Here is a 27,326-nt window from a genome sequence, read left to right on the forward strand (position 1 = left end):
AGGGGCACAGGGGTCTGTGTGGTGTTGTTGCTTCAGGCACCGTCCCCAGCAGCCTGCCCTTCCCCCAGTGCGCGTCGGGCTGGAGCCGCTCTAGGTAAACGCTGGGGGAGGCCGCGAGGAGCTCGCGGACCGCAGAAAACAACCCCATGGGCCGCATGCGGCCCCCGGGCCGCGTGTTTGAGACCCCTGGTCTAGAGCTAACAAGGAAAGTCTCATTTTAGGCTAATTTCCAGTATCTGGGTATGGTGGAAACAGTGTTAAGGAAGCAGTGATTGTATCATTAGTTACCTGTCTTTGGATTAAAAAACATTTACATTTTATTTTATGTAAATTCTATATAGGATTATCAGATGTCTGTTAAATATTTATTTTGGCAGGCTTGTGCCATCCTAAAAATGGTAATGGAAATGTGTGGAAAGCAGGTACTGTGCCTATACATTCGCTACTTGTCTAATATTCTTCAGCCAATTTAAATTTTTTCATCCACTGAAATGTCAAAGTTCTTAGAGCGATGAGTCATCCATCTGTTACATTGTTTTTTTTTTTTTAAAAAACTAAAAACCATTTTTGACTAAAAATGGAAAAAAAAAATTCAGAAACTAATTAAACATAAGTATAGTTAATAATCAATTACAGTTAATAATATTCTAAGAATACCAAATACTTACAATGAACCAGATAGATCATTTCTGCTTTTTGAGAAAGATTTGCAGCTCGTGTGTACAGGGAAACAGACATAGGTAGTACCCATAACCTTTGTGTTGCTAAATTGAAGATCAAGTTAAAGAGGATGAAGAAGGTTAAAAAGAAGAAAGCCCTTCAGCGGCACAGTTGAAAGATCCAAACACAAAAAGTGCTTTTCAGCTTGAACTGAAGAACAGATTAAGTGTTCTAATGGAATCAGCTAAAGAAAACCAAGGCAGTGATACTCTGTGGGAAAACATTAGTGTGTGTCATCTAGAAAGCACAAAGACAGTCCTAATAATAACAAAATCTAAAGGGGAAGAATGCTGGGGAAGAATGCTGCTTAGGCAACAATGGAAAAGAGAAGTAGTAAAAAGAAAAAACACATTAATGCTAAGATGTGTGAAGAGACAAGCAAGTGGCAAGAAGAATACAGAGCTCTACAGAAAGAGGTAAAAAGGAGGAGTGCTAGAAGGGAGGAAAAGGCATACATGGACAGAAAATGTCAAGAGGCTGAAGATGCTAGCCAAAGAGGTGACCTTATAACCTTGTATAAAACAGTTAAACAGCCAACAGGAAACTTTAGCAGCACTGGAGGCCTTGTGCAAATGGAAATACTCTTAGTGCAGAAGAAGCGCAAAGGAAAAGATGGACAAAACATTTTTAGGCTGTTGTAAATAGACCAAGAACAAGCAAAACTCCTGAAATACATGAAGACGACTTTGCATTAGAGCTTGACATCAGTAAACTCAAAAATGAGAAATCAGCTGGAGAGGATAACATAGCTGGAGAAATGGCTAAAGCAAGCGACGAAACAGCCCTCCAGACTTTCCTTGTGTTTTTAGATAGAATATGGAATGAAGAAAAGACCCTAACCCAAAGGAAGAGAGGCCATAGTAAAATTGCTAAAGAAGGGTGACCTTACCTATTCCAATAATTGGAGAGGAATCACATTGCTTTTAGTGCAACGTCATCCTAGAACATATAAAGAAACAGATCTCCAATTTAGAGAGGAACAAGCAGGTTTAGGACCACTGAGATCATATGAAAACCATATTGTTGTTCCCAAATATATTATAGAACAAAGCGTGAAGTGGAATGCACTCTTGTGATAAATTGTACAGATTTTTCAGAAGGCTTTTGACAGTATACACAGTGTCTTTGGAAAATTATGGCATATCATGGAATACCAACAAAAATAATTAGAATTATCATGGATCTCTACAATAATGCAGAATGTGCAGTCAGAGGTGGTGACAACATCAGCCAATGGTTTGTAGTGACAACTGCAGTAAGGCAAGGGTGTATTATGCATTGGTCATTGACTGTGTAATGGCAGAAGGCAGCCGAGGAATTTTATGGACAAGTGTATTGGATGATCTTATTTTTGCTGATGACGTTTGTCCTGCTTAGTACTACACATCACTTAATGTAAGAAAAAAATCTAGCTTTTGGCAAACATAACAAAACAATTTTATTAACAAGGGGAAGTCGAATATATGGCTATCAATGTCCCGAAAGCAACCATCAGAGTAGATGGAGAAGCACAAGAAGCCAGTCATTTTACCTATGTAGGGAGTGAGATGTGCAACAATGGTGACACCATGCTATGTGTCAAGCGATGAATAGCAAAAGCAGCAAACAACTTTCTTAAACTTGGAATTATGGAAAGGTAGCACGATTGGCACGGATACAAAAATACGATTCTTTAACACCAGCTTCACGTCTGTCCTCCTTTATGGAGCCGCATCATGTAAATCTACAACAGAAATTCATGATAAGATCAACTCATTCCAAAGTAAATGCCTGTGGAATATCTTCAGAGTCCATTAAAAAGAGTTTCTTGAACATTAGAAATTCTGAGTAGAGTAAACCAACCTAAAGCATCAAACCTGGTAAGAAGACAACAGTGGTTACATTGAGGATATCCTTTAAAGATGCCATCAACTTCCATGTCAGGTGAGAACATGGACACCACCCGGGAAGAGAAAACAGGGCAACATAGAGAAACATTGTGCAGAACAGAGAAAGAAGCCAAATCCATCAACATGAGACAGAAGCCTGAACAGACCAGCAGAAGGCTGATATGAATGGCAGAAACTGGTGAACGCCCTATGTACCTGAGAATGCAGGAGGATAAAGAAGAATACCTAATATGAACATAGCACTTTCTATCTCCAAAGAACTGTAAATCATTAGCTAATTAATCCTGCTGTTAATATTATTTGGGTTTGCGTCTCCTGAACTCCAAGCTACCGTACTTCTTTCAAACTCTGAGATGTGCGGGATGTCTGGCTCACATTGTTTGTGCTATAGTTTAAGCCTGGAGTGAATTTTCACTGCAGAAGAAGAAGATTCAGAAGAAAGATTTAGAACAGACCTTTCTGCTTATAGTTGACATTATAGTTGTAAACACAGAAGACACAAATCAGTAGGCTTGCCCGTTTGTTGGATATACCGTATATTGTTAACTACTAAAGTAGATAAGGCTAGAGATGGAGTTAAGAGATTTAAAATCTCTGGAGGTCTCAGAGGTGAATGCATTTCTGTGACCTGCAGCTAGGACAGTCAGGCCCCAATCCTGCCCCTTACTCAGTCAACAGAATGAGATGTCTCCCCCTGTACACAGCTCACCTGCCAACCACTGAGTTAAATATTTCAGGTTAATAGAGCCATGTTTTCAAAAGGGCAGCTTCCCTTTTGTGGGCAAAGTTTTCACCTACAGAATTCATGCCTGTAATTGCAACAAGTATCAGGGGGTAGCTGTGTTAGTCTGTATCCATAAAAACAACAAGGAGTCGGTGGCACCTTAAAGACTAACAGATAACACTGGTCTACAATTTTTGAGAAATCATCTGCTTCAGAGATAAAATGTGCTATTTATTATGTATTTTGATGTGCTGAATTCAAATATGACAATTAAAACAACTGATTGGCTACTGTTTAAGATATTTAAGTTTTTACATTTTATGTCTATGTATATTGTGTAGATAGTAGAGTTTTAATCATAAATTGTAAACCTAGGTCTTTTCATGTGTTTATGGTTGCTTTACATGATAATATTTCACCTGTCCTGTTTATGTAACACTTCAAAAATCAGCCAAAGGGTTATATAAATAAAATGTATTATGAAACAAAAGGCAAAAAACTATTATGTACATAGTTTAGTCCTATTCAGTGTCTACTCGGCGCTTCTTGGCTTGTCTCTTGTATTCATTAAATGGAACATCTCTTGTCACTGTCCAGCAATAGTCTGCAAGCATTGATGGGCTCCATTTGCCCGGATAGCGTTTCTCCATTGTTGCAATGTCCTGGTGAAATCGCTCGCCGTGCTCGTCGCTCACTGCTCCGCAGTTCGGTGGGAAAAAATCTAGATGAGAGTGCAAAACATGTATCTTTAGTGACATGTTGCAACCAAGGCTTTTGTATGCCTTGAGGAGGTTTTCCACCAACAACCTGTAGTTGTCTGCCTTGTTGTTTCCGAGAAAATGTATTGCCACTAACTGGAAGGCTTTCCATGCCGTCTTTTCCTTGCCACGCAGTGCATGGTCAAATGCATCATCTCGAAGAAGTTCACGAATCTGAGGACCAACAAAGACACCTTCCTTTATCTTAGCTTCACTTAACCTTGGAAATTTTCCACGGAGGTACTTGAAAGCTGCTTGTGTTTTGTCAATGGTCTTGACAAAGTTCTTCATCAGACCCAGCTTGATGTGGAAGGGTGGTAACAAAATTTTCCTTGATTCAACAAGTGGTGGATGCTGAACACTTTTCCTCCCAGGCTCCAATGACTGTCGGAGTGGCCAATCTTTCTTGATGTAGTGGGAATCTCTTGCACGACTATCCCATTCGCAGAGAAAACAGCAGTACTTTGTGTATCCAGTCTGCAGACCAAGCAAGAGAGCAACAACCTTCAAATCGCCACAAAGCTGCCACTGATGTTGGTCATAATTTATGCACCTCCAAAGTTGTTTCATGTTGTCATAGGTTTCCTTCATATGGACTGCATGACCAACTGGAATTGATGGCAAAACATTGCCATTATGCAGTAAAACAGCTTTAAGACTCGTCTTCGATGAATCAATGAACAGTCTCCACTCATCTGGATCGTGAACGATGTTGAGGGCTGCCATCACACCATGGATGTTGTTGCAGGCTACAAGATCACCTTCCATGAAGAAGAATGGGACAAGATCCTTTTGACGGTCACGGAACATGGAAACCCTAACATCACCTGCCAGGAGATTCCACTGCTGTAGTCTGGAGCCCAAGAGCTCTGCCTTACTCTTGGGTAGTTCCAAATCCCTGACAAGGTCATTCAGTTCACCTTGTATTATGAGGTGTGGGTCAGAGGAGGAGGATGGGAGAAAATGTGGGTCCTATGACATTGATGGTTCAGGACCAGAAGTTTCATCCTCTTCCTCTTCCTCGTCTGACTCAAGTGAGAATGATTCTGGTGCGTCAGGAACCGGCAGTCCTTCTCCGTTGGGTACTGGGCGTATAGCTGACGGAATGTTTGGATAATGCACAGTCCACTTTTTCTTCTTTGACACACCTTTCCCAACTGGAGGCACCATGCAGAAGTAACAATTGCTGGTATGATCTGTTGGCGCTCTCCAAATCATTGGCACTGCAAAAGGCATAGATTTCCTTTTCCTGTTCAACCACTGGCGAAGATTTGTTGCACAAGTGTTGCAGCATATGTGTGGGGCCCACCTCTTGTCCTGATCTCCAATTTTGCAGCCAAAATAAAGGTGATAGGCTTTCTTAACCATAGTGGTTATACTGCGCTTTTGTGATGCAAAAGTCACTTCACCACAAACATAGCAGAAGTTATCTGCACTGTTCACACAAGTACGAGGCATCTCTGCTCACTTGCCTAAACCGAAATGTGTCCCTTTGCAAAATCAAACACTGACAAATAAGAGAGCACGACACTGTGATTTCTAGAGCTGATATAGGGCAATTTGTTCAGCAGAGTGATGTAAGCTTCGTTATGATTGCATCATCCATGACTTCTAGGAATAACATGATGCAATTCATATCATGTATGATGCAATACCAGCTTCAGATTGCATCATTCATTGTTTTGCCTAAAAAGCAAGTACTGTCCAAACCCAGTCATAGATTTATTCATAGATCCAGTCAAAGATGTATTTTAGTTTTAAATTGAAATCCCTTCCCTTTATAACTCACTTATCCTCCGTCATTCCCAAGTCAAGGGTCGTATATACTGACCCAATAGCATATCTTGAAACCTAGAGCCAATCAACAATTTTAAGCATCATTTTCGTTCTCAGTGACCCAGAATTAGTAAAGTTTGACTACGTTTATTTCAGAAGCATTTTGGCTGTAGAGCAGTGTAATGTGTCATTATATAATGCCTGTATCTGTAATTTTCACTCCATGCATCTGAAGAAGTGAGGTTTTTTTACCCACGAAAACTTATGCCCAAATAAATCTGTTAGTTTTTAAGGTGCCACCGGACTCCTTGTTGTTTTTGTGTAATTGCAACACTGGCACAAATCTTCGGGAGCAGAGCATGAGTGGAAGTCAGGCAGCTAGCGTTGCAGGAACTCTGACTTACACTTGTAAGAAGGGAGGCTTCTTAAAGGTTTACCCCAAAGTTTCCTTCTGTATACGTCCTTGCTACACAAGCCACGCAGGGGGCGATTTAATTATCTGACACCTCAGTATTATTTTTCCAATAGCCCTTCGTGGTGAGTGGGCTGCCAAAACTTCTCTGCTTTCTGCTTCCGTGGTCTTCTTTTCTCATTCCCGTCTAAACACTTTCATGGATGCTGCCCCTTGCACTTAAAATAGTCTCCCAGACAGTGTGCTGCAAGCCCCCTCCTTCTACTCATGCGAGTCACTTCTTATCACTCAGTGAGGAAGCTGATTCACGTATGACCTAATCCAAACCCCATTGAAGAAAGACTCCCATTGTCTTCAGTGTGCTTTCAATCAGAATTATAGCCTGGAGATTGCTTGGGCCTATTGTAAAGCGAGGGTCAAAACAACCCCAGCTGTAGGGGCCAGCTATGAAGTTCAGACCTAGATTTGCAATACTTGAACATTTAGAATTGTTCTTATCCAGCACCAAGTTTCAGGCTTATCTTTCCCCCAGCCCCACCTGTTTGGTAAAGAGACAACCTCCACCGGCCACACTGATATTTTAATGGCACTCTCTCTGTGTGTAACTTTGGACTGTGAGCCCTTCAGGATGGGGATTTTCGTTTTGGCCCTTATATGTTACCTGTCATAAAGTGACAGTGTAGCCTGCTGGCAAGTGTGCATTATAGGTCCCCATCTGTGCCCAGTCCACAAAGCACCTGAGGCTATTACGGCATCAATTAGGAATCCTTCACTATTTAGCTCAAGCTATAGCAGCTCATGCTTTTAGCTTTGGAGGTTCCCAGTTGAATCCCCGATGTGTCAGCCAAGATGGCGACCATCATACTATGACTACGAACTTTTACTAATTAGACTGTTACCAATCGTTTAATTTGTCTCTGAGCACAGCACTTGGCAGCTCCATCTTTTGGAGAAGAAAGATGAAAATCAACAAAAAGATTAAAAAACATTGTAAGCATTTCTCTCCCCATGCTATTAAAATGCCTTTTTATTTCTGTAGCCATGAGTGGCAGTTACAGAACTTGCAGCAAGGCATCAGATGGAAGTGGACACTCTGAGTCCTCCGGTATAATCTGTGCCTATCTAATTCTAGACAAAACAATTCTCCCACTTGAGAAACTGGTAGTAACTTGGAGTATGCAGAAGGAACAAGTCAGGCCTCTGGCATCTGCTTAAACATGTAACCTGTTGTGGGGGAGGATTGGTGCCAATGAATCAGTTGCTCCCCTTCTCTAACAACTGTGGATGATCGCTCCCCAAAGGGTGCCAGCAGCTGCTGGCACCAAGTCAAACACCTGTCTGCAACATGTGCACAGCTGTGTGGTGGAGCTTTTGAGGGAGGCATGAGCAGGTAACAGATTTTTCAGGTCGAGCCCATGTGCCCCGACACTGCATTGAACAATTCTAAATCTCCTCAGCAGGTATGTGTCTGTAAATGTCAAAATTCACACTTGCCTACCTTGTTCTGGAAGGTGTGTGTGTATATATATATTTTTGCCATTACAGACCTGAACTGATCCATGCCTTTTCTTTCCTGTCAGAGGGTAGAATATTTGTAACCTTCATCTATATTTCAAATTGCAGGTAGTGATTAATTATTCAATTGTGAAAGGACTGAAGTACAATCAAGCAACACCTACCTTTCATCAGTGGCGCGATGCACGGCAAGTCTACGGCTTGAACTTCGCAAGCAAGGAAGAGGCTACCACATTCTCCAACGCAATGTTGTTTGCACTGAATATCATGAATTCACAGGATGGAGGTATGAGCAATCACTTTGCTCTGCTCTTTTATTAATCGCTCTGCTAGCCTGTGGTGCAGGTACGCCCGGTATCTGTGCCATGCCAAAACAAATAAGCAAAAAGGTGTAATTTAGTTTCCTTGTAGAGGGTCTTTAATTGCACCAACAGTTGCTGTGGCAGGCACTGTACGTATTTATATGCTTTGCTTTTCCTTCTTTTTTTCCATTTTTCACTCAGTCTAGTCCACGCCAAGAGATTAGTGGCCAAATTTTGCCATCCTTACACTGCATAGTAGCTAACTGGGCAGGTAGCTCCATTTATTTATATGATACTACTGGTGGAGTAATGTACAACTCAATATGAGTAAGAGTGGCAGAATCTGAATCTAAACAAACAAAAGCTAGAGCAAAGCTGCGACATCTCATAAAACTTTACATGTAGAACTTGGAGCTTGTATTTCTTCGGGTGTCTTATTTGTCAGTTACAAACATTGGCTACATTGGCCTACCTGCCTTGCATAGAGGGTACATATATGTACAGTGTGTGGCTTCTGGTTGTAGGACACAGTAAGGGCCAAAGATTTAAACCTTGGCTTTGGCTTATGCTGTTACAAGTAGTATATTGACTGCAGTTCAGGCTTATAGTGGAAAGTAATTGCTTCATGAGTTGAAAAGGTGACTGGTGGTGTCTTGCCAAAGACACCGACTAGGGGCCGTATTGCCCAGCGGAGGTCACTTTCATAACCCAAGAGGTTAAGTTTCTTCTGTAAGCTTAAAGCCTTTGATCTATAGTATCTGAGTTAAATTCTGCGCTCAGTTATGTGTCTGTTACCTCACTGAAGCACGTGGGTTAACTGAGTGTAGAATGTAACTCTAAATGTTTTGTTATACCATTTATTTTATTTTCCTGCCAAAAAATGCTTCAGGCCTCCATTTTCCCTCTGTAAGTGCTTCAGCTCCAGTTACCCTCCACTGAGGCATCTGTGTTAGATTACAGTTTCATGTTACCATCTCACCCAAGTGCAGTGCCTCATTGGCAATAGTGGCAGCCATCTTAAATAAATGAAGTAATAACTCAAATATTTTTATAATTTCTGACTCACACAAAACACACTAAAATGCCATTTAAGCTCAGAGCAATGTCACACTCATCTCCTAATGACCCCTGGAGCATCTGGAAGTATGTCTTTTTACTTTATATGCCATGTGGCTGATATTTCCCCCCACAATTTTTATCTTTCAGATAGATTGATAACTTTAAAAAAAATCAACAGAGAGCAAGAAAATTTGCCTCAAATGCCACACATACTATGTCTCAGAAGGATTGAGGCATACATTCTGCCTTTTTCAGCCCGGGGGTGGGGAGAGGGGGGAGGCTCTGCTTCCATAGGAGACTCCAGGAGGAATTCTGGCTGATTCAGCACTTCTTCCCCCTCACCCAAGCCCACCTTTGCAGGACCCAGCACAATTTGACTCTGAATGTCTCCAATACCAGGTCTTACGTTGCGCACATGTGGGGCCCTTCAGTTCAAAGAAGGGCAAAGCCTGAAACATTATTTTAGGTCACATGATAAGATCTCCACCAATTAGATTGTGTTTTGGCAATTGAAGACTGTAATGATGAAGTCGTTGGATTTAGCTGACTTTCCATGATGAAACTGGTTTCCCTCCAAAACTTCTTCAACTTTTCATCTGAAGAGTCTTATGCTTGTTGTCTAGCCAAAGAGCAGTGTTTTGCGAAGTATGACATTGTTCAAAGAAGGTGCCTTGGAGATAGGGAACTTTCAAAAATGAGAGGTTTTTGTTTTTGGCTACTTAACTTTAATATATCTTAAAATAGTTCAGACTAAAAACTCCAAGATTGTGTTCTAAGCTAGTTGTCCTCACTGAGGACTAGTGTCTCTAATAGCAATGCATATTTTAGGAAGGAAATTGTTAAATGTATTCATTAGCAAACTCTGAATCCTTGAAAACTCTGTCGGACCAAATTCTTAGCTGGCCTTCACAAATTCTACTTGTGGACACACAGAATTATGAGCATGTGTATTTATAGGCACAAACCCTGCATACACACTTCTAAAAACTCTATCACCTGCATGGTGCACAAATGTTAGATTTTTGCATATGGGAAAGCCATTAGGAGAAATAGATTTTTCAGTACAAAATCCTAACAGTTATGCGAACATAGGCTTTAATGTTGTTCGAGTGCACATGCAGGGGTTTCTGACAGTAAGAGGCAGGAGTGCAGTGTGTGCACACACAATTTTCACACACACAGGTGGAGGCCAGGTACTGAAATTCAGGCCCAAAATCTTTACTGCAAAGTAAAGGTTCTCTCTGGAAATTGTAATCTAAACCTAACACATGGGGAAAATGTAAGCACAGTGCATCAGCACCTCCTGCTGCTTGTACTAGACATGGATGTGCTATTTTTAATGTGTGCTTGCTTCATATATCAGCTCCGTGACACTGTTGTTTTGGTGCCTGCAAGGCCCACTGTGGTTTGTTCGAGGTTTTGGCTTCAGCTACTACTACCCTCCTAGCTCAAACACCCGCCTGTATAGATTACAATTAATCATGAAGACTGGTAAAGAAAAACAGAATATATCATGCTACTAGCAGATGCAGAGGCAGTTTATTTTAACTGGAGTAAAACTGTAGAAAAGACAAAGCTGAGCGTCTGCCCTCAAAGCAATGATGTGTTCTCTGAGTGGCACGTTAATCTTAAATTTAGAGTTTAAGCAATTATGGCAGTCAGAGTTTTTCAGCAATAAAAGTAAATGCCTTATGCGGTGCTGACTTTTGAATAAATGAGGAGAAATGTCAAATACATAAATAGACCTGAACTACAAGGGAAAAATATAATTGAATCCCCCAGTCTCTTTACCTGTGCATGCCACGGAGCTGCTATCTTCAGAGAAGCACCAGGACTGTGCAGTGATGGAGCTTTAAAATTCCACAGGGCTTGCTTTGTTGTGCAGAGTGAATGTCATTGTATGACAATGAGTTTCTGGTTTTAAAAAACAGACACTCCTCTCCCGTAGATCAAATGGGTTATTAATGCTCCAGGCTGTCCAGAAAGTACACAGTGTGGGTTGCATTTTCAGACTGGCATATAAGGAAATACTAAACCAAAACCCCAGAAAGCAACAGTTGGGTTAAAAATCTAGACCTAAACTTGCACCTGGCTCTTCGTTCTGTAACAGTTGGTAACAGCCCTCTGGATGGGTTATGTGCAGGAATTGCACCTGGTACTTCTTGATTTAAACATATGAGCATCTACCACTATACTTAAAGGACTAAGCCCTGTACCAACTCATAAGCCTCTTATGTGGACCAGCCTCTAGAAGGGGACAAAGATCAACACTGTGCTAAGGGGGGTTACAGGTTGAGTTAAGCCCATAGATCCTCAAACTCTGGGAAAGTTGAGACAAAAATCCTAATCTAAATTTTGTGCCTGGCTCTTAGTTCTGTAATGAGTGAAATCAAATCCTTAGATACAAACTCCAAGGCTTATGTCATATTAGATGTGAATGTAATTCACAGTATTATAATGGGAGCTGTGTGCTTAACTCTTCCTTTCAACTCCTTCAAAATGTACAACTGAGTGTGGTCAGTGGGTTACAACTAACTGTTCACGGCAGTAGCTGTATAGGGTAGGGAGCATGCTACAAGCATTCTGTCCAGCCCCTGTTCCTAACAAACACCATCCAGCCTTCAGAATTGTTGAGTGTAGTCAATCTGAATCATGACTGTTTACTTGTCAATGCTTTTATATGCCTCATTATTTTGATTTCCTTATGTCTCTCTTTATTCTGTTCTCCTTCAACTTTGTGCTAGAAAATAAAAAGCTGGTCCTAAGCCATCCAGCAAAGTTAGAACAACTGATACCATTGACTTGCGCATAACTACTCCCATGCTTAATGTTGTTAGTGGCACCATTTATGAAGGCCATTAAGATGACAAATGGGTTCCCATTAAATGAATGCCTTTCAGGAGCGTCCACTTCATAGAGAGAAGTCAAACTTGTTTCCTGGCACGAGTTACATCGTGCAGTTACTGCCCCTGGCTGCTCCTTCTCATTCAGAGCGTAGGTGTTCAGTCGGCAGATGGGATCACCCCTTCTTACCCAACTCCAGACATCCTATGAGGAGTATTTCATATCATCCCTGCCCTGGTTCTTCAATACATATCATGCCAAAGGCGTCTCTGACCCTTAGAGATTTACAAGCCTCTGACCCTTAGAGATTACAGTCTATATTAGATCAAGCACGCAACAAAAACCAGCAGCAGAAGACAGTGGGTAGGGCAGGTAGGTGATGGGGGAAGACATCAGCAAGCAAAAGGGGGCAAATTAATCTCTAGCACAACTGTATAGATTTCAGTGAAGCTACAACCATAGATGAATTTAGCCTGAGAAGAGTGGTTATTTCCACAATGTGAGGCTAAGCCTTTAGGTTCAACTGTGCATAGGGGACAGCACATGGCTGCGCTGCCTGAGGAGGGGAATTAGAGTGTCACATTTCCTTCCCTACTCCTTTCTTGCTCTTGAGAAAAGTAAGTTGCTGGTGGTGGGGGCAGGCACAGTCATGGCTTCACACACACACATCCCCACACACCCCATCTGTTTGCTTGCAGGTGGATTCTCAGGAATGCAGTCTTTTCTCTCCTCCCCATCCCACAGTACCCCAAAGCCGCAATCAGAGTAGATTCTGTGGGAGCCACATGGGGAAATTGAGGGTGTGGCTTTACTGCCGTGTGACTGTGGTTTCACATCTTTATGGCTGGGGACGCCGAGGGGCTTTCTGGTTTTAATAATTCAGTACCATTTGGAGAAAAATGGAGAATCTGGTTTATTTTTGGTGCTGCCTGATAATTTAGTATTTTTTATATGTTATGGGATTGCGGTTTTGTTTTTGATGCAAGTGTCTGGAGCTTTCTGATAGGTGCCCCGTCCCTGTTGTTTTACAAAGCTAGAGAATCAACAAAATATTTCTATTTCTGAATTTAAATTCTACCTGAGCCATGTTGCTGGAGGGCCTCGTGGGTGGAGTGTGTGCTAGAGAGAATTGGTCAAAGGAAACACAAGGTCAGGCTGTCCTGAGCATAGGGGGCTGCCGGGAGGAAGGCACAAGAATGGGAGAATGGGTCAAAGGGAGTGACTAGGGAATGACTTTCACTGTAGAAAGCAGTTTCCTTCTCTTGTGTATATATGCCTTACACACACACACACACACACACACACACACACACACACACACACACATCTCTATATACAGTACAAAGTGTGTAGAGTTCAGCTGACTACCTTCTGGCACAGATCAGCACATAGCACAGAGATGGCTGCATCTCAGGTTACTAGTAAACTTTGCATGGGGGGCATGTTTTGGCAATGAGTAGGGATGTTCCTCGCTCCTATTTTTCGATTAGAAGCTCTGCTGGCCTCTCTTTTTCTTTTTCACCATTCCGTGTAGGTCACTTCACATGTACCTCTCCAGCACCCTTTCCCCCGGGCTGGATCCCAGGGAGTTTTCGGAATTTAGGATCCCTTTCACTCCCTCGTCTTTTCAGCATGACCCCTCTTCCTCTGGTGTTGCACTCTGTTCCAGGAATGGCTGCATTTCACTGGTGACGTAGGAGTATAGCTGGTAAAGCACTTTGGGATCCTGAAGAAGGAAAGGCATGCTATCAATATAAGATATTAATCTATCCGGTTCCATGTATACTGGCAAAAGTGCAGCCTATGACATAAAATCTCTCCCATTCATGATGCACCTAGAGGGTAGCCGGTTCCTGTGGATAGACTAAACCCAACACCTCTGAATGAGTGCAGGTGAGTCCAATCCAGCCAATTAAAAAGGGCTCGGCTACATCTGAGCCTATAAAGGGCAGCTGGAGGAGGGATTGTTTGAGACAGGCTGTGCCCTGGGGAGGGAAAACCATACCAGAGTGGAGGGTCCTGTGGTGGGTCTCCTGGCTGCTGCTCCAGAGGAGGAGTAGAACTGGTCAAGATTGGGAACCTGCCAAAGGTTCCTAAAAGAGATGGAGCAGAAACCTGAAAGCAAGGAGTTAGATAAGACTGTTTTTCTATTTGTTTGCTGGCTTCTGTTAAGAAAATAAACCTCCTTGCAAGAGACTGGGCGTGGCAGCGCATAGTTTGGAGCTGGGGTGATGGCTGGCCCGGTGACCATGTGCTTTTTATTTTTTGCAGTATTTCAAATAGTTATCGATCAAATCATTTTCAGTTAGAACTATTCCAAGTAGTTGGGCATATTTCTTAATACCTGTATTTCAATGACCGCAAAAGCCACTGCCTGCATTTTAAAGAACAGAAAAGTTAGAGAGTCAGCCCTATGCATAGTCCTTTACCCAGTGCCATCACTGCTGTGGTAGATAACATTGCCCCAAGACTTTCCACTACAACAAAAGACACATAGTGCGGGAAGACAAAAGACTTCATCTTCATTACAGTGCTGCGTAATGCATCAGTAATGGAGCGTGCCAGCCACAGAACGTAAACCTACGAACCAAGACCCATTTGCCGCAAGCTAGGAGAAATTCATAGCTGATGACATTTCTTCCACCCTAATAAGTTTGCAAACCTCTGTGGAATAAAGAGTTGCCTGCCTCGCATCATCCCACTGACATCATATAACTGCGAGGCTGGTCTTTCGTATTATGAGAGGTGGATACGCCTCAGTAATCTAAGTGGGATTCTCCTCTGCATGTCTAGGAAGCAGTATGCCACCTCATGCCCTCCACTGGACCTTCTTCCTTGTTTGCCCCTTCCTCTTAGAAGAGGACTAGAAGCACAGTGGGTACCAACTGAGCACCAACTCCTGTCATAGCTAGTCGTGACATCACCCACTGCTTTCAGCCAAGAGAGGGATTATCCTTGAGAATTAGCCCTGTGTGTACGTGTTACCCATTGGTAAGTGTGTGTTACAGTTCCCCCCATGCCCAGTCTGTAGAGAATAGATGTCTGTTAAACCCACTAGCTACAAAGTTTTGACTTTTTTAACTCAAGCTGTAGCAATTCATGCTTTTAGCTCTGGAGGTCCCCAGTTCGATCCCTGGCTTGCTGGCCAAGATGATGGCTGTCATACAAGTCCACTGTCCATGCTTCCCAAAGAGCCAATTCCTCCCTCCTTGTGGCAGCACAGAGAGTCACAATGCTCCTTTGCAGCATCCATGAGTGTGCAAAACCTTCTAAGTGGATGGACTCCTCATTGCCCTCTTCACTGTGTCAGTGGATACATGGCCTTTTCACTGCATATGGACCTTCATACTGCGTCTCCCTCATCCCATGATTTGACCTAAGATTAATAAAAATGGATTTTAAATATCAGTGAGACCATTTTTGGAGTAGGTGGGGGAAGAGGTGTTGTGCTTTAAACATTCCGTCTGCAGCTAACCCAAATTTTGTAGGACTTGGCTAGAGCAGGAGAAACAGAGAGGGAAATGGGAAAGTGTGTGTTATCTTGGCTCAAGAGGAGTGAAAGGCAGGATGTAAAGAAATGGTATAAACAGTGAATAGGTAAACTAGAGCTGAAGAATCCTTTGAGTTCTAGTGCTCTAAATGTTATCAGTATTTTCACATCAGGGAACATCAGAGTGTCAGCTTATTTTTTCTGCTGTTGAAAGGTGGACGTCATTTACTTGGGTCAATAAGCTGTGGCGGAAAGTTTTCTCCTGTGTATTAGACAACTCTCTATTTTGGGGCAGCAGAGTTCTTTATTGTAACAGAAGTTCAGCACCTCTTTGCCGCTTTCCACAGGACTCCTGCATTATCGTGTTTTAGACCAGCAGAGCTACTGTAACTCATCTAGAACAAAGGATTTCCCGTCATCTTTGAAGAGCATAACAAATCTAACGGCTGTGTAGTCCCTTATCTGCTGCACTGTGTGAAAACCACTTTAGGAAGGAAATTGAGTCTGAAAAAGAAAAAGTGTTGAGAGAGCTAAGTGGGACTGAGGCATGTGGAGAGAAAAAGGAGAGTGGTACATGTGAGACTCTCCAGCTCTGGCACCCCCTACCCTGTTTACATTCCAGAGAGATGTACAAACTGGTGAAATTCCCAGAGTTCAGGGACAAAAGGCGCTTCCCCCCTGGCTTTTCCACTAGTCCCGATAAGTGACAGAAGTATTTGAAGAGCATGAGGATTTGGGAGAATATCCATCAGGCCTTAAGAAATGTAGTATTTGTTTGTTAATAGCAACCTAATCTAGGCTTTAGTTCCTGATTCAGTGGAGGACACCTACAAACTGTTTCCTTCGCGAATGTGCTTTCTAGGCTCACTAGTGATGACTTCATTTGCGGTTAATTTGACCTATAAATCAACATGTTCTACATTAAGCATCTACCATCTTGTTATGTAGGGCTAGATTATGACTTCAGGCAAGGGATAATGTGGAAGCTCCTTCAGGCCAGGAGGCATTGTGAGACAGAGACACTCCTCTGAATCATTGAGTCACAATCCCTCCCCTGCTGCTTCCTTGCTCTGCGTGAGAGGGTGTGATGGGATCCCCAGGTTACAACCTGGAACTGTGGGACCACTGTGGCTCCTTAACTTTCTAGCCTGGGTTGTCTCTTACAAAGCTAGACCAGTGACAAGCAGCAAAACCTCTCCAGGCGCTGTGATCACTCAGCCATCAACAGGTGTAGCTACACACCTAGCTAAATTGCATGGATACTGTGAGCCACTCATGAATCATACAGAGAGAAGCACCAGCAAATCACCCCAGCTCCCAGTCTTGCACCCCAGAAATATACTATCTTGCGCTGCTCGGGAGCCCCTTGGACAGTGCAAACTCATAAGTTCGCTACTTCTTCAAAGGAAAGTGGACATGCACCAGCCTTTGTAATCTGAAGTGAGATTCCCCAAGCATTTCAACCAAAAACACACTGTTTTAGGTAAAACAGATTTATTAACAACAGAAAGATAGATTTTAAGTGATTATAAGTAGCAGGCATAGAGATCAAATTTGGTTACCTAAGAAATAAAAATAGAAACGCAGTCTAAATTCTAACTTTAACAGAGTAAGCAAGATTTGAATCAAAAAGTCTATCACCCTAACAGATGTTACAGGCAGCTCACAGTTCCTCAATACACAGGCTGGATTCCCTTCCAGCCTGGACCAATCTCCCTAGTTCAAAATCTTTTGTCTTCCAGACTGTTTTCCGGGTGTTGAGATGTGTGGGAGAGAGGTCAAGTGATGATATCACTGTCCCTCTTTTATACTTTCTTCCAGCTGCTAGAAAGACCCTGGCTGTGATGTGGGGTCAGGCAGTCCTCAATGCACACGTGCCCTCTCTGAGAAGCTTCTGGGATAGTGGATTCTTCTTGATGGATCATTAACCCCTGTCTGGCCAGTGATAGCTGCTCCTACTGAAAGGCTGGCTGTGGATATTTCCCAACCTCACAGCTTATTTCAGCAACACATACAGCAACACTTCATATCTTCGTATATAATGATAGCACATACAATTCAACAGGAGATTATGGTTCAACAGATCAGGACTTTTAAAATGATACCTCACAAGGCATGCATTGTACAAAACATCGTCATCATATGACAGTGGTGAATATAGGGGATCCGGGATGCTATGTTGAGGTACAGAGTGTCAGGGGTTGTCCTATTCCATCAGGAAATTACTTCCACCGTCCTACGATGTTGCTCAGCTACCCTAGTCAGTGAGTAGGGAAGGTGAAGCCAAGACTCTGCCCAATCGCTGCTTGCTAGCTCCAGAGAGGGAATAAACGGGAATAGCTCCACTTCCTCCCATGGGCCTGAGGCCAAGGTCCAGATAGCAAGGCTTCCTACTCCCTTGTGCAGGCACATAGTCCCATCTTCAGTCTAGTCCTCTTTCAGACAGAGAAAATCCTTTGTTCTAGATGAGTTACAGTAGCTCTGCTGCTGCTGGTCTAAAGCATGATAATGCAGGAGTCCTGTGGAAAGCGGCAAGGAGGGGCTGAACTTCTGTTACAGTAAAGAACTCTGCTGCCCCAAAATAGAGAGTTGTCAAGTACACAGGAGAAAACTTTCCGCCACGGCTTATTGAACCAAGTAAATGACGTCCACCTTTCAACAGCAGAAAAATTAAGCTGACACTCTGATGTTCCCTGATGAGAAAATCATGTCGTTTTTGTTGCTGAGAAATAATTTGGTATATGCAGACTGGGATCTTCAAAGGAGCCAAGGGGAGTTAGGCACTGAAATACCATTGAAAACTTAGTTGGCTCTAGTTGCCCATTTCCCTTGGGCTCCCCTGAAACTTTCAGCGTCAGTATTTAGTTGCTTCTCTGATACATCTCATTTCTGCTCTTTGCTACATTGTGGTTGGAATCCTCACCCAAGTCTCTTTAAAAATCTGTAGCATAGAAGAAACAAATTACTTTCCCTGACGCGAACTGTAGGCTTCTCTTTCCTGTCTCAGCGGCTTTAATCTGGTGTGTTGAGTCTCAGCACTTCCATTTTGGCTTGGTGATAATAGACTGGGGGATGTTTGTCTGTTTATCGGACACCTAATTTCTTTCAGAGAAAGAGAAATTGATCCTTGAAATAGTTTTGATTTTTAAAACCTCTTTCAGTTTTATGTTCACTTGCTACCATCCTTATTTAAGTGTTTGGATAATCAATATCCTCTGGTGGCTCTAGAAGAATGTGACTCATTTCATTAAGCACAAGAATTAGTTTAACAGGACAGGCATTTTATTTTTATCTTTTTCTTTGGCTCTGGTCTGTCAAATGTGCTTTCATTCAAAATGGAACCGTGTTTTATTTAATTCTGTTCCTAAAGATACATTGTTCCCCTCCCCCTTTTATTTTTATTGGTATTTTAAAGTCTTTTAAAACTAAAAATGTGAAAAGAAAATTCTGTGACGCTGCTGTCAACGGTTAAATGGGAGGAAAACAATAAAAAAAATTGTTGACAACATAGTGAATTTGCGTGCAGTGTGATTGTAACCATGTTGGCCTCAGGATATGAGACAGACCACTCATATCCTGGGACCAACACAGCTACAACCACACTGCATGCAGATTCACTATGTTGCCAACAACATTTTGAGGTAGTATCTTTTATTGGACAAGCTTTTGTTGGTGGAAGGGACAAGCTTTTGAGCTTTACAGAGCTCTTCCTCAGGTATGGAAAAGATGATGACTGTCCAAACTCAATAAGAGGTGGGTCAGATTGTTAAGCATAAAGGGCTCACACATGCTGTAGGAGACCACTTAAAATAAAGTGGACAATTAAGAATTAGCAGGCAGTCTGGGGGGTTGTAATGAGCCATAAACCCAAGGTCTCTCTTAAGTCTGTTTTTTTTATCAGGGAGTCGGACATTGGCACATGCAGGCCCACATTTTCAATGATCCTCAACAAATTCCCTGGAACAGTTAGTGAGTACACACGCAAATGTGTTTGTGCATTGTGCACACATCAAGTTTTTTCTTCTCTGGCTACCAAATCTCTGCAAGCAGATGGCTCTTTGCACATGCAAATAGCCTGCTTTTTATTGCCAAAAGAAAGATGCCTGCAAATTTTAAAAACAAAGTTGAGGAAGCCTATTGAAAATTTGTTCCTGAGATGTTTCTTCCATGTAATCGGAATAAAAGTGATAGTGTTCTGATCTGTCTTTAACCCTGCTTTGATTAGGTACTTTAGCCACTGGACAAAAGACAGTGTCTTTAGCATACTTGAGTTCAGTACAAGATGTGTTCTCAGTCAAAACACTCCCTGCTTGGGAGCACAGAGTCAACCAATGACATAGGTAATGATGCAGTTGAAGAGTTATGGCCCAACTATGCAGCCCTCTCTTACAACAGACTCAATTGAGAGGAAAATCTCCTGTTTTACTCTAACCGTGCTGAATGAATCACCATATGCTGCCTCTGCACAGCAATTTCTGCACCTGGCCGTTACCCATAGAGAAGTCACAAAAATTCTATTATTTGCCTTCCTATATGGAGAGAGAGAAACACTCCCTCAGTGTTCTCATGCATCTTCATACTCTTCGTCACGTCAAGCATCTTGGGTTGCCTTCTGTATGACATTCCAGAAACAAGGCTCATTTTCCTGTGGCAAATACTCCCCTAATTTCTCCTGTCAGTCCCAGCAAATTGTAGACCAACAGCAAAATTCACTGAGCTTTTTTGCCTGACAGACACACATTATAATTCTGCCTCTTCAGCATCCATTTTAGATAGAAGCACTTAAGTGGGTGATGAAATTGAAAGTAAAACCCTTCTTAAATACTTAATGACACTGCCTCCCCCGCTTGGGTGGATTTGCAAATGGCAGCTCACCTCAACATATGCATTAGCAGTATAGGTAAAGGTGTTTCCTCAAGGGTTCCTAATTCAATTAGTTTCGTTAACAGTTGCATTTTTATTTTATTTTAAGGAGGAGTAGATCCTATTGGCAAATCACCACAAGCCTGAGAGCACCAAATGGCAAAGTCACATGCAAAGCACAATGCCCTCAGTGCAGAAGTGCACATTAAAATCTGACAGGCCATCAGAGTCTTTGTGGTAATGTGTCATTGTCAATAAAGCACTGGATTGGCACTTGGGAGACCTAGTTCTGTTCCCCAGCTCTGCCAGTGGCCTGCTGGGTAATCTTGGGCAACTCATGTCCCTCTCCGTACCTCAGTTTTTCCATCTGTGAAGTGGGGATAATGATACTGACCTCCTTTGTAAAGCGCAATTTGCCAAATAACTGTGGGAGTGACTCTGTGGGGCTGGAAGTGTACATAATGCCATAATGCAGATCATCCCAGATTTACACCAGAGTTAAATTGTTATGAAAATTCCTCCAAAGAGTGGAGTGTTAATTGACGCATGTGTAAATGATAATTGAGTACTAGCTGGCAATTTAACTAGCTGCCCTAAGTAAGGGGCCTTGCCTGCATACCTGCACTGTCCCTCGAGCAAACCAGGGCATGAATTGTGACTCTGAGAGTCAGTTAATTTCCTGATTCCCCCTTGGTTTAAGGAGGTAATCCATTAGTGGCCTCTGCCAGTGGCAGATTACTTGTGCTTTTGCCATGGCTCAACTGTGCTGGCTGGCACATATAAGGGAGATGGAGAAAAATCAATGCAACTTCTGCCCCTGAGTCATTTTATGTGCTTTTGAAAATCCCACCCCAAAGTTACAACGGTACAAAGCTAGATGAGAAACCTTATATTTAAATAACCTGGAACATCAAACTGCAGGAATGGAAAACCATGTAACAGATTGAAAAAGCCTTTCAAGGCCATTATAGTTAGTGTGATAACTGGTTTAACTTAATTCACAACCTGTTAAAAGAAAATAATGCTCTAAATATAAAATTGAGATTTGGGGAAATCAAACCTGTGCACATAATGTCTTGGTACAGGGATCATATGAAAACATAGTAAAGGGAATTTTGAATGGGCTTATGGACAAATGGTAGATGAAAATATTCAGTTTATATAAAGAGAGACAAAAAATTCTATATGGTTAAGAGCATCTAAAATTGCATACAAGAGTCTGGCAAATTACAGAGATTTAAATAGTTGGACTAAAAGAGTAAAGAAAAAGTACTGAAACATGTATCAGAACAAAGGAAATAGCATTTACATTCCAGCAAATTATTTTCTTCTCAGTTTTCAGCTTCTGTTAACAAAGAGCAGAGCTCGGATATCTATGAGAAATATGTTCTTAAAAGAAGGGGGTGGAAGCCGCAGTTTGTACCCAGCAGAGCTAAGAGTGTCACATATCAGGAAATCATAAGTGAAATGCTGGTGGTGTTGAAGCCAGTGGGTATGTTGCCATTGGCTTCATTATGGACAGGATTTCATCCCATGTTTTGTGGGGTGGAAGCAGCAGAACAGTTTCTGGATAAATTCAAACTTGTATCCAGAGATGTCTCAGATTTAGACAGAGGTAACAGATAATAATAAGGGGAAATAGCCATTTTTTATTTTCAAAGGGACTTTTTGCTTTGAAAGTTGTACTATACTTAGGAAAGGCAATTTACATTATTAGGCCAACAGAGAATTATAATCTTTCAAGCTAGAATTCAGATAGTAAGAATTTCCCTTGCAAAAGTGGACTTCGGATTATTTTGTTTACAGCTCAACATAAAATAATATTATTGTACTCAGTTACTCTCTTGAAGTTAGATATTTTGAATCCTTCTGTAAAACTTTGTTGGAGCAAATAATTTGCTAAATTGTATTTACTTATATTAAATATTGACGTCCAAACTGATAAACTCATGTATTCCATACCATGTTGGTAGGATGCAGTTTTGTACCCACTAAAGATCAAAAAATAAAACTAATTTTAAAACAAAAGCCATACTCACCAATGGATCACTGGCAAAAATATCCTTTCAGTAAATTGGACCTGATCCAAACCCCATTGACGTCCATGAAACGACTCTTCTTGGCTTCTTTGGGCTTTGGATAAGGATCCTCGGGGGAACTCAAATCCAGGAACTCAAAACCAGAAATGGAATATTCTTTTCTTTAACCAGCAAAAGATATAGTCAATGGCAAAACTTCCATTGAGTTCAGAAGGGCCAGGATTTCACCTACAGTATCCAATCCTGAAGTCTTTACCAGGCAAAATTCCAGAATCTCAGGATTTGGCCCATAAGTCTGATTTTCATGAACTGTTAAGTACCTGTAGATCTTGGTCTGAGCTAAGATATGTGGTTTGTTTGGACTCCACAGCCCCATATATAATGTAAGAAGCTGTACTTGTTTTCCTCTGTCTGTTTGTCTTTTTGGGCTCCCTCTTGTGACTAATTTAACACCTGAAAATTATTGTGTGTGTATCTTTGTAAATATCTAATACAGTTCCAGATATAAATTGCATCATGAGCACAGCAATAAAGGGGGAAATACAAACATACTGCATCCCCTAAAGGGAAAAGAAACTTAGAATAATTATTTGCTGTATTGTCTTTGCTTTATTTTGGTTCAAGCCCATCCTCCAAATTGTTATTAGGGAGGACATAAAGTGATTAAATAAGCCCACCTTTCAACCATACGCACCACAATGCATTGCCCATGTCTTCTTGCATTTAAGGATCAATTGGGAGTACCTTTAAGCTCCCCAAACTCTCTCATTGAAGTCATTGAGAAAAGTTGGGTGGGCAAGGAATGCAGAGCTGGTCCTTAAATCAGCAGTTCAGGCCAGTCTGGTCCAATTTTATAATAGGTTGAATCTAAAGACGGAGTAGTAAAAGAGTTCTAGGGCCAGCTCCTCAGCTGGTGTAAATCAGCATCTCCATGAGCTGTGCTGATTTATATGTGAAGGAACTAGAGTATCAGAGTGGAATTAGAACTGCTAGACTAGGTAGACTCCAACAGCCCTACAATTCATGGAGTAGGTTCTGCTCCTCACTCTGTGAGCACTCAGAACACCAACTGAGTAAAATGATAGAGTGCCTGCTTGACTTTGGAGAAGATTTACAGTGTTAGCAGTCTCAATCTAGCCTCTTAGGCAGAGGCAAGGACATAAGAATTTTTATAGATGGAAATTCCAATAATCAATCTGGTCTGATATCCTGTCTCTAATGGTGGTCAGTATTGGATCCCTAGGAGAAAAGTGTGGAACCTCAGTGAACCTAAATTGTGTAATATTCTACACTGAGTAGGAATGTGCTCCGGCCTTCAACTGGTGATCCATTTATGCTCTGAAGCATGTAACTTTTATCCTAGTTAGTATACTGACAGATGCTGTTCTTTTTCAAGCACCTGTAATCGTTCTTTGGAAAACCAAGCCTGGTGAACTTGCCCGACTTAGCCAAAAGTGCATGAATCAAAGATGCCATTGGAGAAACATATGCTGAGCATGCCCAATGTGAAAGTAACTATTTAAGCTAAAAGCAATGCCAAATATACGTATTGGAATGCTGATGTTTGGAGCTCAATATGAGTGACATTCACTCATCAGTGTAGGGGTCTCAATAGACCCTCAGTACAGTACAACAACTTGGGCTTTTGTTATGCATAGGAGAGGGCAAAGCCATGTGCAGGGGAACTCCACACCTCTTGCATGCGGTGGAGCTAGGTTCTATGCCAACCCTACATAGTGTAGCAAAAGGGAGGGACGTGATGTGGCTGGAGTGTGGACATGACTCTCGGTCAGTAATCACAGAGATGCGGTAACCATGAATTGCCAGGTAGGGAACGCATAGAGATTGTAGCCCTTATTTCAATACATGGGCTGTAATGTAACAGGCTGTGTAGCTGCCCAGCCTTCAGGATGGACAGTGGAATCTTTTCCCACCAGCATAGTTCTGTGCCCACAGTCCTTTTACTCTGATTTTGTGCAGGGCTCTGGAGAGAACAGAGAGAACCAAGAGAACTGGTGGATTTCACTTACCTTAGGACCCTGGTGGCATTCTGCAAACTGGCAGAAAGCTCCTGTGAGAAAACTGGCAGCAGCTGGCTTAATGATGCTTTCAGAAAACAAGCCCCCATTAACAAATGCTGGAAGAAAAAAATAGCAATAGCTCTGGTATAAAAATCAAAATGTAGCTCACGTGGAGGTGATGTGCTTCCCAAGTTAGGAGCAGGAGGGAATACAAGACAGGTGAGCCTGACATTTTATATATGCTAGTTATACTTGAAAAAGCATGTGATACTCAGTTGGTGGGGATGAACTTCTCTTTTATTTAGTCTCTTGTGGTATCATGTTGACAAGCAATTTGCTAACAGTAATTTTAAATGATTTGCAGTAAGAGATACATATTGTATTATTAATAATACTTGCATGGACAGTATGCATTTTGGAGTGTAGGATACAAATATAAAGACAGTCCCTGTGCTGAGAAACTTATCATCTAAAAGATGGGCGCATATCGGACATATTGGGAGACCTAGAGGAGAGTGCAAGCTTGAAATGTTTTGATTTGTTGTCTGATCTCACTCTCCTTTAAAAGCAACTTGAATAGCTAGTGGGGAGCCGAGTGTAGGAAGGAGCAGATGTGTCAGGGTTTTAATTAGAGTAGTACTGCACATATTCAGAAATTGCATATATCACCTCCTCCACCCCTACCCCACTCCCACACACAAAGGGGTATTTTGAAGCCCCGAGACAGGTTTGATAGGTTGCTGCTAGAGAAGGATTCAGGATCATTTCCCTTGATCTGTTCCAATGGTGATCTGAACTTTCCTAAAATGTTCAAATCCAGGGCTTTGGTTTGGCCCATTCTGGAGACAGAGTGTGGCTGTTAGGTCTGCAACCTGGATCTGAACTTAGCTTTCCAAAATGTGGAGCAGATGGAATTGTTACTCCACTGTTGTGTGTTGGAACATCATCCCTGAAAGCCACTAAGACGGGATGAATGAGCAGCATTCAGCCTGTTTCTTAGCTGGTACTATGGCTTCTTTCAGTATAATTGGGGCTAATGTTACAGCATAGAACTCAACACACACTGTGACACACTAGGGCCATCAGTGGGCACCAAGTATTCTGGTGGCAGCCCATCTTCACTAGTATCTTTGGATATTGGTGTATGGAGCACTCGTATTTGGATAGTGTTCATTTTAATGAAATAAATGTGTACATTAGTAATGCAGTTCACTAGCTTACTGATCTCAGCAGGAAATGGAGGTGTTAGTCACTGAAATAAATATAGCTTGTTTAAGGAGCCTAGACAGGCTTTCTTCAACCATTTAAGTAATGCACGTGTTCAGGAGGTAGTAGTTACAAACGAGGCTAGTCTCATCTTTGTACCCCATTAAGCTTACTAAATAGGAGTTCGTAGACGTCATGAGAAATGCCATGTTCCCGACATCAAAATTTAGTGTAAACTGACCAGGAGTTAAAAATGTGACATAAGCATTTAACATTTTCCTGTAAATCTATACAAGTTCAGGTGCGAAATTCTGGCCCCATTGAAGTCAATAGTCTGCTCCATTGAAGGCAATGGCAAGGCAGGATTTCATCCTAAATCCGTATTATGTGCCCAGTCCTGCCGGTCACTGAGTTCCCTCATCTTCCACTGACTTCACTCAGTGCTTTTCAGGATTGGGTCCATGTTTGTAGCGCCTTTTTTACATCATTTTTCAGGCAAGTGTGCTTGTTTGATTTGCAATACAAAACATTCTATGTATAATATGATATACTATTTACCAGTCTGATTTCCTTTGTTTCTAGATTTTGTCACCTCTACTATCTGATTTCCTTAAGTATTTAGAACTTGCCTCCCAAAGATATGAAAGCTCTTTAAATGGGTAAGAAACCAAGGCACAAAGAGTTGTTCAAGATCAAATCAGTGGAAGGGCTAGGACTAGAATTGGTGGTTCCTGATTCCCTATCTACTGACCCAGGATGCCACACAGAAGTAAGGGACTGAAAAGATCTGGTAGTATGAGAGAGGGGCTCCCTCGTATTTTGAAAGGCCCAAAAGTTCAGCGAGGGTTCAGATCTGGGGGTTTGGGTCAGTAGATTATTTTTAAAAAAGATGGTGGGGGTGGCATTTAAAAAATAAGGATCTGTATTTATATTCCAAACTCTGCTAAAAGTCAAGCATTTTAGATCCAGGTTTTGGGCTCTTCTCTAATTAGTGTTAGATCACTGTGCTAATCCTCTGTCGTATGTAGTACACATAGTTCCCCAACAGGCAATTTATTTATTCATTCATTGTGTTGCTTTTGTAACAACTATTGCCGTAGCAACCAGCCACTTTAATTACAATATTTTTAAAAAGCACAGTTATGTTTTCATAGGCCATGAACAACCAATAGTGTTGTATGCATTAGAGATGGGTCTGAGCGGCTCGATTTGAAACTGTATTTTGAACATCCTAGAGTGTTTGAATCTGGGGGCTCAGGTTCAGATGCATCTCTAATAAAAAAAAAAATCAAATAAAATAAGTCACTCCTGGGCCAATAACTCCTTTGCACAGTTAGTGAAAAACAAAACAATTCAAACCAGCAATAACAACAAAACTAACCAAATGATGAAGAAAATAAATGAGCCTTTCTCTGTACAGCTATGCCTGCTAGCATAAAGCACCCTCAAGCCCATGTTAGAGGTTTTTCTGTGTGGACAGAAGAAGTTAAGGGGCAACACCCGGGCTATAACCTGGGCTAACTCTGTAGCGAAGATGTACGCTCGTTGAATAGGGATGCTTTGGAATCTGAGGTCTTCGCTGTTGGAAGGCTCCTAGTTGGCTTATCTGACTCTGCACCTTAAAGCCTGCCAAACTACTAAGTGCTGTTTATGACTAAGAATGATCAATCACTGGCACATCTAATGCAAAGGCTCTCAGCAACAGCAC

The 27,326-nt window shown here is 41.9% G+C and overlaps 1 protein-coding gene across 5 annotated transcripts in view; it reads left to right on the forward strand.

The window, feature by feature from the left end:
- EVL (Enah/Vasp-like) overlaps window positions 1-27,326 on the forward strand; it is a 213,900-nt gene that overhangs the window by 121,616 nt on the left and 64,958 nt on the right. For all 5 annotated transcript variants that reach the window (XM_024196456.3, XM_026651185.2, XM_026651186.1 and 2 more), the window contains exon 3: window positions 7,903-8,080. In XM_024196456.3, coding sequence (XP_024052224.1) covers window positions 7,903-8,080 — 178 coding nt within the window. The remainder of the gene's footprint in view (window positions 1-7,902; window positions 8,081-27,326) is intronic.

The sequence above is a fragment of the Terrapene carolina genome, unplaced genomic scaffold (assembly GCF_002925995.2).
Source record: "Terrapene carolina triunguis isolate 2854851 unplaced genomic scaffold, T_m_triunguis-2.0 Scaffold96, whole genome shotgun sequence".
Lineage (NCBI taxonomy): Eukaryota > Metazoa > Chordata > Testudines > Emydidae > Terrapene > Terrapene triunguis.